Below are 12,826 nucleotides of genomic sequence, written 5' to 3'. Positions count from 1 at the left end.
GAGAAAGATGTTCATAGAAGTTTGAGATGGGTGACTCATTTGACTGTGCAAGGAAAGCTCCCAGGCTCCTCATTTACTTTCTCACTCATAAGGGAGACAACTCCTTACCCTAGTCAGGAAGATCCCATATGTCAAAGTATCCAATATAAAAACTAGAAGATGTCAAAACAATTACATAGACTTGTTTGGAAATTGTACCAGATTTGTAGACCTGGAGTCAACCCTATTTAGCCATAATGTATATAATTCCCCTCATAAAAAAACTAGGTTCCATTTACCAATGTAATGTGAAGGAATTTTCATCTGCACTCACAGAGAATATCAGTATATAATTTGATTTGTTAGTGTTATTCTTGTCTTGTTTTGATATGTGCTTCATAAGGAAGTTGGGACATATTCCTTTATTTTCTGGAAGAGATTGTATGGAACTATATTTTTCTGATGAAACCATGTAAGCCTGAATAATTATTTATATGACAATATTAATTTTCTTAGTAATTAGAAGGCTATTAGAATTACCTATTTTCTGATGAGTTGTGGCAGTTTGAAATTCAAGTGATTCCTGTCCTTTAGGTTGTCAAGTCCCCATGTAGAGTGTAACTTTGTCCCATGGCTGTCCTTTTGAAGCCGACAAAGTGACAGGCACAGTTTTGTTGCTGACATTGGTATTTTATGATATCCCTTTTTGTCAGTCTTGATAAAAGCCTGGAAAATTCTATTTACCTTCTCAAAGAACCAACTCTTGGTTTCATTGATTTTCTTGAGCATTTCTCCATTTTAAATGCCATTGATTTCCACTCTTATTTTCATTGTTTCCTTTCTTCTTCTTGCTGTGGCTTTGTTTTCTTCTCCAAACTCAGGTGGGCTTCACTTCATTGATTGAGGCTTTTCTTCTGTTGTTGAATGCGCATTTGGTCTTGCAGATTTCCCTTTGGCACTAGGTTAGCTGTGTCCTGTACATTTAGATGTGCTCTATTTTCATTTTCATTCAGTTACATATATTTTTACATTTTTTCTCCAGCCATTCTTTGATCCATCCATGAGTTATTTAGAATTGAGTGGTTTTGTTTCCAATTCTTTGAGATTTTTCTGTTTTCGACTTTGATCCATTTTCAGTTTTGAATATAGTTTTCTGACTGCTTTTATTTGGCTTTAGTTTAGATCTTTTGTGGTCTGGATTGCTTTGTCTTGTTCTATGCTTCAAGGTTGTATATAAAGAAAGTGTATTCTTCTGTTGGGTGGAATAGTTTATAAATATATGAACGTAAGTTACCAGTGGGTAAGGTCAAGAAGCTATCATTACTGATGAGGTTTGAGGGGAGACCTTGCTCTCCAGATGGTATTTACTGACATCATAGGCATGGATGAAGGGGTAGCTGCTGACCTTGGGGATGGAGGTTCTGGACCTCCCCTGGGTCTATCCCAGCATGCTCCATACAGGGGTGTCCCTTATTTAGCTTTACCCTCACTTGGGTGACAGTTTATGCTGCCTTTGCTAGTGTTGCAAGGGAGGGACACAGGTAACCCTCAAGTGACAGGAGGCAGAAAAAGACTCTGGCAGCTCAACATTTAAGATAAATTCAGTTTAGACAATGTAGCCCCAGTTTGGCATAATGGGCACTCATAAGTATGTGCTAAAATGAAGCAGGACAAGGCATGCACTAACTGGATCAAGGTCAGCCAATCTGAGATCTGTTCCAGCCCATAAGACATGCACCTCCATGAAGCCCCTTAGGTCTGTGTGAGATGCCTGAGTGATGACAGCTTCCCCTTTCCTTGCAGTTCACTGTGTGGTCAGCCAAGTGTGCTGCACTGGCAGATGCTAACTCTGAGAAGCTTGATTTGTCATTTCTCTCATCATCACTGTGCTGTGACAGAATTCCAACCAGGATATCATGGGAGGAAGAATTCGTGCCATTAGTAGTTTCAGAGAAAACAGTTTGTTTCAGTGAGCAAGACTTAGTGGCTGAAGCAGCTTGGTCTGTGGTGGCCAAAGATAGGCAGAACAGGAAGCAGAAGTAGGGCTGGCATGTAGACTTCAAAGGCCCATTCCTAGCATTCAACTTACAGATCCACAACCTCCCAATACATCCCTATAACGAGGGGGACCAAGGACTCAAATCATGAGACCATGGAGGACATTACAGATTCAAATTATAACAATGGGTTTCCTAATTTCAGTATTTCCCTCTGCATGCTCCTGTGTAAGTGTATGCCTGCACACACACGCGCACACACACACACACACACACACACACACACACACACACACACACACACACACTAACATACAGCCAGGCTTTCCCAAAACATTTTTACATGGTCATTATCAAGCAGAAAGACCCCTCATTTGAAGTTTATGGGAGGGACCTGGAGAAAAACAACCTGGTTTCTACTTGAACCCAAGCCCAGGTTCATGTGTTTTTGTTTGCATATTTTCCCAGGCTGACCTGAATGAGGGCAACAAAAGCCTGCACTCTGGCAGAATCTTGAACCTGAGCCAAACTTGAGAGAACTTAGAGTTGCTGCAAGGAGAGCTTCTTTTCAACCTCCCCTGCTATAAAACAGAGGATGGTGTTTGATATCATTGATGACTGAAGTTTCATAAGTGTCTCTAGGTGTTTTTAAAGGATAATATTGTCATTGTGATTTTTTTTCCAACTGTCTCTTGAGTATTTCTCAGCATTTTCTTCCACCTTACTAACCTAAAAATATAGAATACAAAGACTACCAATAGAAATAAACATGTTCTTATTAGTTCCAGTAAAAAATAGAGACAGTAAAGCCTGAGTTTTGTGAGTAAATTCGTCACTCATGTTCTTTTTCTATAGCCTCTCGGAGTTCACATTTATCATGTAAGTTGTGTTTTTGAATAAGAGATGGAAAGGACCACAAAGCGTGAAACTGAGGTTTTACCCTGTGACAGGGAAGAGCTTTGTAGGGTGACCTTTTGTTTTTAAGGAATGAAAAAACATTGTTCAGTCTCAAACTAGACATAAAAAGATAGCATTGGGTTAGGCATGTAGCTTGCTGGTACAGTGCTTGCCTAGCATGAGCAAGGCCCTATGTTCAATGCTTGGTACAAACAAAAGCTCCAACTGCCGCCCTCACACACAAAAACCTAGCTTATTGAAAATTTTGCCTTTTCTGAAAGCAGATGCAATAATAAGATCACCACTGTTCATAAACTTCCTTCGGAGACAAACATGCAGTCTCCCCAGACAGACTAAAGTAACAATTCTACCAAGTCTACTTGATGAGTGAGGGTGAGGAACTAATTGCAAGAACAAGAGTGACCACAGGCTGCTCCTACAGCAAAGGGAACTACCTTCACTGAGACTTACTGGGCACTGGAAGGTAGCCAGGCCTCCTTGTAGTGAACTGAATCCCTCTCACTCTCCTTGATAGAAGGATAATGGGCCAAAATTTTGTGAGATCTACTTTGACATCATGTTGGTGGAGAGGGCGAGAGGGCAACAGCCCTCATGTCTGGAGAACATCACACACAGTGGCAAATACTTAAATTAGTGTAAATGGTTGCTCAATCCCTATATTTGGTTGTGGTTCCATTGAGTTTTAAAAATCAAGATAAATAAAATGAATACATAAACTGAAATTGTCTAGTTTAGCCTTTAAAGTATTTCATTATTTCCTATTTTGTAAAATGTCTAGCTAGATGTAAAAGTTATTTTTAAGATTTCCAAATGTCAGCCCTTAATCTCAGTTCCATATCCTTTCATTGGAACTAGGTCTCCTCATGACAGATGCCTAGGGATCCTGTAGATGCAGAGAGTTCTGGGAAAGTTAACGGCCCTCTTTGGTTGTTATTATACTAAAAGAGAGCAAGGCATGGCATTTCATACACCCACGGAGAGTGCACACTGCCTGAACTGCTAACTGCCCTGCTTCTTCTTGTCTTGCTAACACATTACAAGATGTTTGCTGCAATGAACCTTGGTGACACAAATAGATTTTAGGTGTTGCCTCTTTTTCTATTCCATTAGCAGTGGCAAACCCAGCCTGCTGAAACCATACATCAGGACTTCCTGGCCAAGATCCCTCCTCCTGTGATTTCAAACCCTCAGAGTAGTTTACGAGCTTGCAAAGCATGGGCTTATGTTCTGGCCTGGACTCCAAGCTAAGAGACATTTTGAAAATGTTCTTAAGGGCTTGATATTTCCAAACTGTGCTGATCTGCAGAGGAAGGAGCTCTTCTTCAGTTAGGGTGGTCAACTAGCCCTCTACCAGTATTATCTTTTCTCTAGGATCTGCTGTGTGCTTCCAGGGTAGAGTGGACAGATAGTACAGAGAGAAAACAACAGCACTTGTTGTCAGACCAGGGTCAGTGCAGAGAACCTCAGCTCATAAAATCCTTTGGGGTCCTTTTCAGTCTTGTCCTGTGTAACCTGCTCTACTCACCCACAAAATTCTAGCTCTGGGCTATTGTCAACGTGACACCATATCTTGGAGAGAAATGGGAAGGAGAGCGGAGAGTGAGAGCTGTATTCAGGCCTTCAGGAACTGAAACGTGCTTACCAAATCTTTGAAAATTTCTCACTCCCAATGATCTGGGTCTCACATACCACCTAGATAATCAGTCATTGCCATTTGGGAAGACTAGCCTGACCTACGAACAAGTTTTAGGCTGTGGAGTGGAAGGAGGAGGAGGAATGAAAAAGGATAGCAGGGACAGGTAGCTGGGTGAGGAACTGAGTGTTTGAGTTCTTTCTTTACCTGAAAGTGGAAGCCTCTGCCAGAGGAACAGGCTGCCCCCTGCATTGCTATGCTGTTGTCACCTAGCCTGGAGTGTTGGTAACCAATATGCCCTCTTCCTCTCTGTATTTCTTTCTCAGGACAGCTTTCCAGCCCGTTTTGGAGGAGTCCATTTTGTCAACCAGCCCTGGTACATCCATGCCCTGTACACGCTCATCAAGCCATTCCTTAAAGACAAGACAAGAAAGCGGGTAATGAGAAAAAGTGTCTTTTAACTTCTGAATGGGGGAGAGAGGGTTGCCAGCGTGTTGGTGACAAGTACAGTGCTATTATATGTGTGCATTCCCCCAGTAGTGTTTACCATGGGTTTTCCAACTTTTGAACATTTGCACCTTAGCAAGAGTTTGCAAATGACTTGTATTTTATCAATAATTCAGCATAATGGGTTGTTTTTAGAGCACCAGACAAACCAAAAGAAACTTTGAAAACATGCAAATACCAGATGCCAATTTCAGTGCAGATGCTTCTGGGAGTGGTACATGAAGCCACTTCCTGCTCCTATTTGATTATTTTTGTTTTTTGTGGGGTATGTTTGTTTCTTTGTGGGGGAATCTTATAATGTAGCCCAGGTTAGCCTCAACTTCTTTTTTTAAAGATTTATTTATTTTCATTTTATGTAAATGAGTGCTTTGCCTGCATGTATGTATATGGACCACATGCATGCAGGGAACATGAAGGACAAGAGAAGATATCGGATACCATGGGACTGGAGTTAGACGATTGTGAGCTACCATGTCGGTGTGGGCAACAGAACCTAGGTCCCTTGCAGTAACAACAGGTGCTCTTACCTGCTGAGCCATCTCTCCAGCCCTTAGCCTCAAATTCTTAATCCTCTGGTTTCCAAGTCTGGAGTTGGGATTATAGGCATTCACACAGTTGCTACTTCTTGTTTATGGACTATGTCAGTAGCTGGCATTTTGTCCTGTATTATCACTATGAAAAATGGTTCTTTATATATTTTTTCCCTTTGGCCCTTGGATGGCAACAGCCAGATCCATCATCTGTAAGATTGAAAGCATTGTTCATTGGATGTAATAATGGCTAACGGAAGGCTTGAAATAGTAATGACATCAGTCTACATTTTAGAAGCCTGTCCCTTTCATCAGAGCAGGGCTGGCATGGCATTCTATTCAGCTGAGTAACAAGCCTCCATTAGCTACCCTGAGTCTCACTGTTCTCATTTATTATGTGGGAAACTAACTCCTACGCCACAGACTTTTTGGAGCAATTTAATGAGGCAACATATGAAAACACACAGCATAATGCCATTCACATACCAGAAACTTGGCTATTTTATTCCTTTTTACCCTTTATCTCTTTTCCCCCCAAGTATATTTACTAAAATATACTTGACAAGTAAACATTGTGTGTGTTTAAGGAACACAACACAGCAATTTATAATATAAATTATACATAAATATATATATTTATATATAAATATAATATATAAATACATTGTAGCATGATAACCACAATTATGATTAGATATTTATTATCTTGCATAGTTATGTGACTGATACACACACACACACACACACACACACACACACACACACACACACTGGGGTTCCAAATTCCTAAGTCTTGGATGCTTCTTGGTTTTTGGAGAACATTATAGTGGTCCGTGGGAGAAGGACAAGTTCCAGTTTCCAAACAAGGACAGAACTTTGAACTAGATATCACCAGCATCAAAAAGCAAAGACGTTTTGAGACATTCTATAGTCTGCCCAGGGCAGTATCAAGAACCATGTGCCTGGTATTGTTTGCAACATGACTTCAGGCCTCAGAACCTGCATCATCTACCTAGAATGAGGACAGTGGGAACTCCTCCCACAGTGGACACTGTCTGCTGAATCAGAGCAGGGAGTTTTGGAGTTCTTGATGAGGGACAAGAGGGCCCAGCCTCCTCCTCTGCATTCCTCTCTGTCCCACTGTACAATCAGTAGGGATTCGGTAAGAGTCATCTTCAGCAGCATGCCCTGTCCTTTAAGAACTGAGTATGTGGGATGTGTGAACACAAAGCTGAATGTAAACACCAGGGACAGGACTTATATGCTTCTAATTCTCCAGCATCTACCTCAGAGTTTCATAAAAAACAGAATATTTTAATTTATTTACAACAAATCTTTTTTACTAACTTTTGGTCATATCCAACTGTAATGTCAGAAATGCTCATTGCCTTCCCAGGCACTGTGGCACTCAGCAGAGGGCCACACTTACCTTCTTTCCCCTTTGTCTTTACATGATGCTATTTACATGGCAGGGTAAAAATGAAGAGAATGGGGTAACAGGGGTAACAGGAGTTTGTTGCTGAAGTCTGAATGTGGGTATTTTAAAACTCACATTTAAATGTCACCATTGTCAGCTGTGCCATGTATGTCCAAGCATATAACTGATGGTGGTCTACTTGAGTACCACTTACTCCATGCAGTTAATTGTGTGTAATTTATGCATTAGATGTAAGTGCTTCATGCCTGCAATGTATCTAGGAACCAACGTCACTACAGATGTACTTTACATGGACTTTCAAGGTCAATTTCTAAATTGTCATCAGTGACAATTATCTACTTATTACATGCCATTTGTGGATTTATCTAAAAATAACTAAAACATGAAGCTCCCCCACCCCTCATTTTGGCCAGTTTAGAACATTAAATATTGTGTGCTCAGAAAACACAAACTTGTTTGGCTCTCAGGACTCTATGCAGACAAGAAGGAAAAACTACCTCAAAGAACTTCTTACAACACATTCTCAGATCATATTTCTATACCGAACAGGAACTGATTGAGCGTCTATCTAGTGCTTTCACACCATCTTGGGAACTACAGGGTATGTTAGAAGAGTAAAATATCATCTCTAAGACCCAATGGAATACATTGGAACAGAGCTAGAAGCCATCAGATACAGAGGAGTATATGGGAGGAAGGGCATGGAGAATCAGCGTGGCTAGGGCCTGGGACTGAATTAAGGAGGAAACACAGAATGGGCAAGAGTCCAGGACCTCTACAGGGAGAGGCTGACTTGGAGGGGCCTGAGAAGATGGTAGAACTGGGGAGGTTCTGGGGACCAGAGCTCTCAGGGCATTTAAAGCATGAGTAGCCTTGGAGCATTAGACATCACTTCCCCATTCTCAGGAGTAACTAGGAGATGGCTGTGTGTGTGGGCAAATTTGAGTGGTGGCCAAATAATGTCCACTCTATTCTTAAACTTCACTTGTTAAAACAACTATCAATTTTACCATTTTCTAAGCAACCAAACAGCCTTTTATGATGACTAAGCCATGGGCACAAAATAAATTGCCTCCTTGAACACCATGGTCACCAGAGACACAATTTGTCTTTGCTAAATTGTGTATTAGACAAAACACTTGTATTTTAAATTTTTATGTTGGTTAATTGTTCTCCTTTCCAGATTTTCCTACATGGAAATAATTTGAACAGCCTTCACCAGCTAATACACCCTGAGTTTCTGCCTTCTGAATTTGGAGGAACCCTTCCTCCTTATGACATGGGGACTTGGGCCCGGACATTACTTGGTCCTGACTACAGCGATGAAAATGACTATACCCACACTTCCTATAATGCCATGCACGTGAAACACACCTGCTCCAACCTGGAGAGAGAGTGCTCACCCAAGCCCATGAAAAGGTAAGGCTTTCCAGAGGCCATGAGAGGGCTGATGTAGATCTACCTTGGCTTAAGAAATTGAAAATTTTGTAGACACATAATTGAATAAAATTATTTTCATTAGAGGTTACAGCAAATGGGCTCAGCTCACCCAGAAATGTAGTTGTCTCCTTTACACAAATTGAGGGAAGAACTCTATGTCCTGATTGCAGTCTGCCTGTTAAGATACTCAGATGAAATGGTAGATCTTTGGAATATTCTGATGGCAAAACAACCCAGTAGAGAACTGCCTATCATTCATCTCTTTGAAACCAAAGGAGCATTATTTAACTATAGCACCATTAGGCATTGTGGTCATCAATACCAATAAGATGATGAAGGAGTGCCTAGAAAACAGACCAAGAAAGACTTTTGTGCATGAAATGGCTGGCACTTGGGCTACTCTTAGATTGAAAGTCAGAAACTCTTGAGTTAAAAGAGAACTGGTGTGCCTAGCATGAGGGATGGACAGAGGAACAGAGCTTTACAAAGACAGATGGCACTGTGATGCAGGCTTGCAAGTGGAAAGAGGGTCATGGGCATGGAGTAAATCCACAGAGGGAGCTGGACTTAGCTGGTGAATTGTGTTGCATGCATGCTAAGGACAGTGCCACGGAAGAAGGTTGCTTTCAGGTCTCTCTCTCCCTCCCTCCCTTCCCCCCCCCCTCTCTCTCTCTCTCTCTCTCTCTCTCTCTCTCTCTCTCTCTCTCTCTCCTCCCTCCTTTCATTCTTTCCTTGACCACTTGTAATTATTTTGGCATTTCTGAGATGGAATCTGGGCTTTGTTCATGCTAGTTCACACAGCCTAATATTGATGTACATCCCCAGGCTGAAGGTGGCTTTTTAAATTTGCTAGACAACTGTACACTCTCAACTGTTAGCTTTTTAGGCTAAAATCCCTTTAGTCACCATCTCAATCCCCCCTCTAATCTCTCTCCATATGTGACCACCGTTACCAGACTGGGGCAGCCCTTCTACTTGTTTTTGTTTTGTTTTATTTTGGGGTAGTTTTTGGGGGGGGAGGGAGGTTATATGCATTTGTGCTAACACCTTGGTGTTTTATGACATCTAATAGTAAGGATTCATTGGCTGAAGTTGCACTAATAAATAAGGCAGTCTGGGTTCCCTAAACATCAAGAAAGTATCTCCTCACAGTTCTGGAACAGAAAGAGCAAAGATTCACGTGCCAAGACAGTTGGCATCTTTGAGGCCTCCCTTCCTGGGGTGCAGGTGGCTATCTTCACCCTTGTCCTCAGGAAATCTTCCTTTGTGTGTTTGTGTCCTAATTTCTTCTTACGAGAACAGTAGAAATATTGGTTTAGAGCTCACACTATTGACCACATTTTACCTTAATGACCCCTTTTTAAAACTCCATCTTCAAATACAGCCACAACCAGAGGGACTGGAGTGAGAAATACAGACTGTAAGTTTAGCAAGGGTGAGAGAATATCCAGTGTCTATATAGTTATATTTCGACTGTATCTGGTGTTGCACAGGATCCTAGAACATGGAGAGCATTTATTAGGCTGTTGCTCAGGTTTTTTGCTATTTCAATTATTTTCTCAGTATTTGTCCCTAACTTGTCTATACATTTTCCTAGGAAGGTTTGTCTGGAAATCCTCAGATCCCTTCCATTCTGGACCAGAGGGCCTGTCATTTTAAGTTTCAGCCCATACTGAACAGAGGCATACTGAGGGGTAGTTTTACCAGCAGTGATTAAGATTCAACTTTCCTCAGACACCTCACTGATGGAAGTACAGAACTGTGTATTTCATGGCATCTCTTCACCTCTTTGAACCTGCAGGGATGCAGGGGAAAATGAAAACAACTAGAGGAAACACTACAAGATAAACTTTTCTGGTTTCTCATCTGCTAGATAATCTTTTTCTCAAGCCCAGATATCCAGGAAGCCTCATTTTTCACTGTCCAGGTTCAGACAGCATGCCCCTGCTGCATGGCTATGTCCAAGTTGCAGACTATGATCTTGGAGTGGCATTGTGTCACAGTCTTTGTCTCTGCCACAATTCTCTACATGATTCATGTCCACTAGGAAGGAAGTGGCCTTTTGTGGACCATCTTTGGGAATTGATCACTTTTTATAATGAGGCCTCTGAGCACACATGGCCACTGAGTTCCAAGTGGCTCACTGGAACAGTGTTTCTCAACAGAATAGTGTAAAGTAAAATCCGAGACAACTGGCACTCTCATCAAAGGGTGATTGCAACAGGTACTGGTTCTTTTTCCCTTCAATAATTGTTATTCTGCCTTTAGTCAGAAGTGAGAATAATTATTATTTTGATGGAACTTTCTTTAAACAGATTATTTCAGGATTGTTCTCTTTAATCAGTGAATATCACGTTGGAGTTTGAGGCATTCTTTGTTCCAATATTAAACTCTCTGGAATCTCCTGTATTTAACTTCTCATATATGGTGTGTGTGATGGTTTGAATATGTATGGCTCCCATAGGCTCATGTGTGTGAATGCTTGGCCCATAAGCAGTAGGACTATTAGTAGGTGTGACTTTGTTGGAGTAGGTGTGACCTTGTTGGAGAAAGTGTGTTACTGTGGAGGCAGACTTTCAGGTCTTACATATATTCAAGCTATACCCAGTGACACAGTTGCTTCTGTTGCCTGAAGATCAAGATGTAAAACTCTCAACTCCTTCTCCAGAACCATGTCTGCCTGCATGCTGTCATGGTAATAAAGGACTAAACCTCTAAAGCTGTAAGCCAGTCCCAATTAAATGTTTTCCTTTATAAGTGTTGATTTGGTCATGGTGTCTCTTCACAGCAATAGAAACTCTAAGATAGAAGTTGGTACCAGGGACTAGGGTATAGGTTTCACCATGCTTTTGTTTGGAGGAATGTGGACTTTGGGAGTTTGAATTAGAATATAGGTTGAATGCTTTAAGTGGGGATTAATGGTAGGAGCCTGGAAGACAGTGGTGCTGAGAGTGATTTGAACTGTGGGAGCCTGGCTCAAGAGATTTCAAAGGAGAAGAATTTTAGTATGTTGCCTAGAGAGCCTTGTTGTCATGATTCGGTCAAGTATATGGCTGCTTTTGCCCTTGTCCAGAAAGAATCTGCCTGATGCTGAAGTAAAGAGTTTAGAATTAATTGCATTGGCAGGGGAAATCTCAACACAGCATGGCATGGAGTTTGTTGGTTGTTACTAGTGTTGACGCTAATGAAGATTTATAATGAAGAAGCAAGCTGTGCAAGGAAAAATACAAAGTTGACAGATTGAAGACTATAGGGGCACCAAGAAATAGAAAGGAGCAAACTCCTGCGTTCAACAAAATAAACAGATTAAGAAAAGGAATAAAAGGAATGGTGAACTTAGGGCAAGATCCCATTCAGCTAGGCTCTTTTAGTTCTGTATTTTAGTGTGTGTTAGTGTGTGTGTGTGTGTGTATGTGTGTGTGTTGCACACTTGCTGCAGGGAATGTGTGGAAGTCAGAGGAGAATCTAAAATGCTGTTTCTTACCATCTGTATTTCTTTTTTTCCCTTAATTTTCACTAATTGCCAGACTAATTGACCCATGGACTTTGTCCATCTCTGCCTCCCATCACATGTATGAGAATTGGGATTGTAGGCATTTGCTACCACACTTGGCTTAAATGGGTCCTTGGGATTCAAACTTGGGTGGCTATGGTTGCACAACAAGTACTTTAACCACTGAGTCCTCTCTGAGCCCATCATTCCTGGAGAATTTTAATTATTATTTTCATAGAAGCCCTCTTCATCTTTCTTAGTCTGGTAACTGTATTTTAAAAGTTTAAGTATGTCACCATCCGGGGAAACAGAAAGGAAATGTGATAGGAAGGGTTTTAGTTGGGGGGGGGCGTGTAGGGGAGGAGAGAAGGGAGAGTCATCTAAAACAATCTTGTTTCTAATTCAAATAAAAAAAATCTGCAGAAAAAATAAAGTAAAAAAAAAAAGTTTAAGTGTGAAATAGCCCATTTCCTCCTCCATAATTCATTGCTTCAATGTGTCTGAGGAGCATGTGGCCAAATGTGTGCAGCTTTTTTTTTTTTTATCAGCAATGATTGTTTGTGTTGCAAATGAGACAAAACCTCAAATGAACTGCCTTTAAAAAGAAGGGAAGTTTGTTATTATACATAATGAGATGTGTCAGATTAACATGACTGCAGGAATTGGATAACTGGAGTTGAGTGATGACCACAGAACCCAGGTTCTCTCCAACAAGTCTGACACAACTGTGGGATCCCCAGGCTTACTGCCCCAATGTCTGTGGGAAAACAATGTCCAGACAAAGGGGGCTTTGTTAGCTGGAATGGAGGAGGGAGGGCCTGGGGCTGGAAACCAACTGTCCTGAAGTAGGCTTAGCTAGAAATGTAAGTCTGAAATTTCTTTCCCATGAAG

General features: G+C 41.2%; 1 protein-coding gene across 1 annotated transcript in view; it reads left to right on the top strand.

Annotated features, from left to right (window-relative positions):
- LOC113833774 (clavesin-1) overlaps nucleotides 1-12,826 on the top strand; it is a 196,655-nt gene that overhangs the window by 164,711 nt on the left and 19,118 nt on the right. Inside the window, exons 3-4 of the mRNA XM_035440024.1 lie at nucleotides 4,854-4,964; nucleotides 8,186-8,421. Of these exons, the coding sequence (XP_035295915.1) occupies nucleotides 4,854-4,964; nucleotides 8,186-8,421 (347 nt within the window). The remainder of the gene's footprint in view (nucleotides 1-4,853; nucleotides 4,965-8,185; nucleotides 8,422-12,826) is intronic.

This window comes from Cricetulus griseus, chromosome 2 (assembly GCF_003668045.3).
Source record: "Cricetulus griseus strain 17A/GY chromosome 2, alternate assembly CriGri-PICRH-1.0, whole genome shotgun sequence".
NCBI lineage: Eukaryota > Metazoa > Chordata > Mammalia > Rodentia > Cricetidae > Cricetulus > Cricetulus griseus.
Note: the sequence above shows the minus strand (reverse complement) of the source record. Positions and strands in the feature narration are given on the sequence as shown.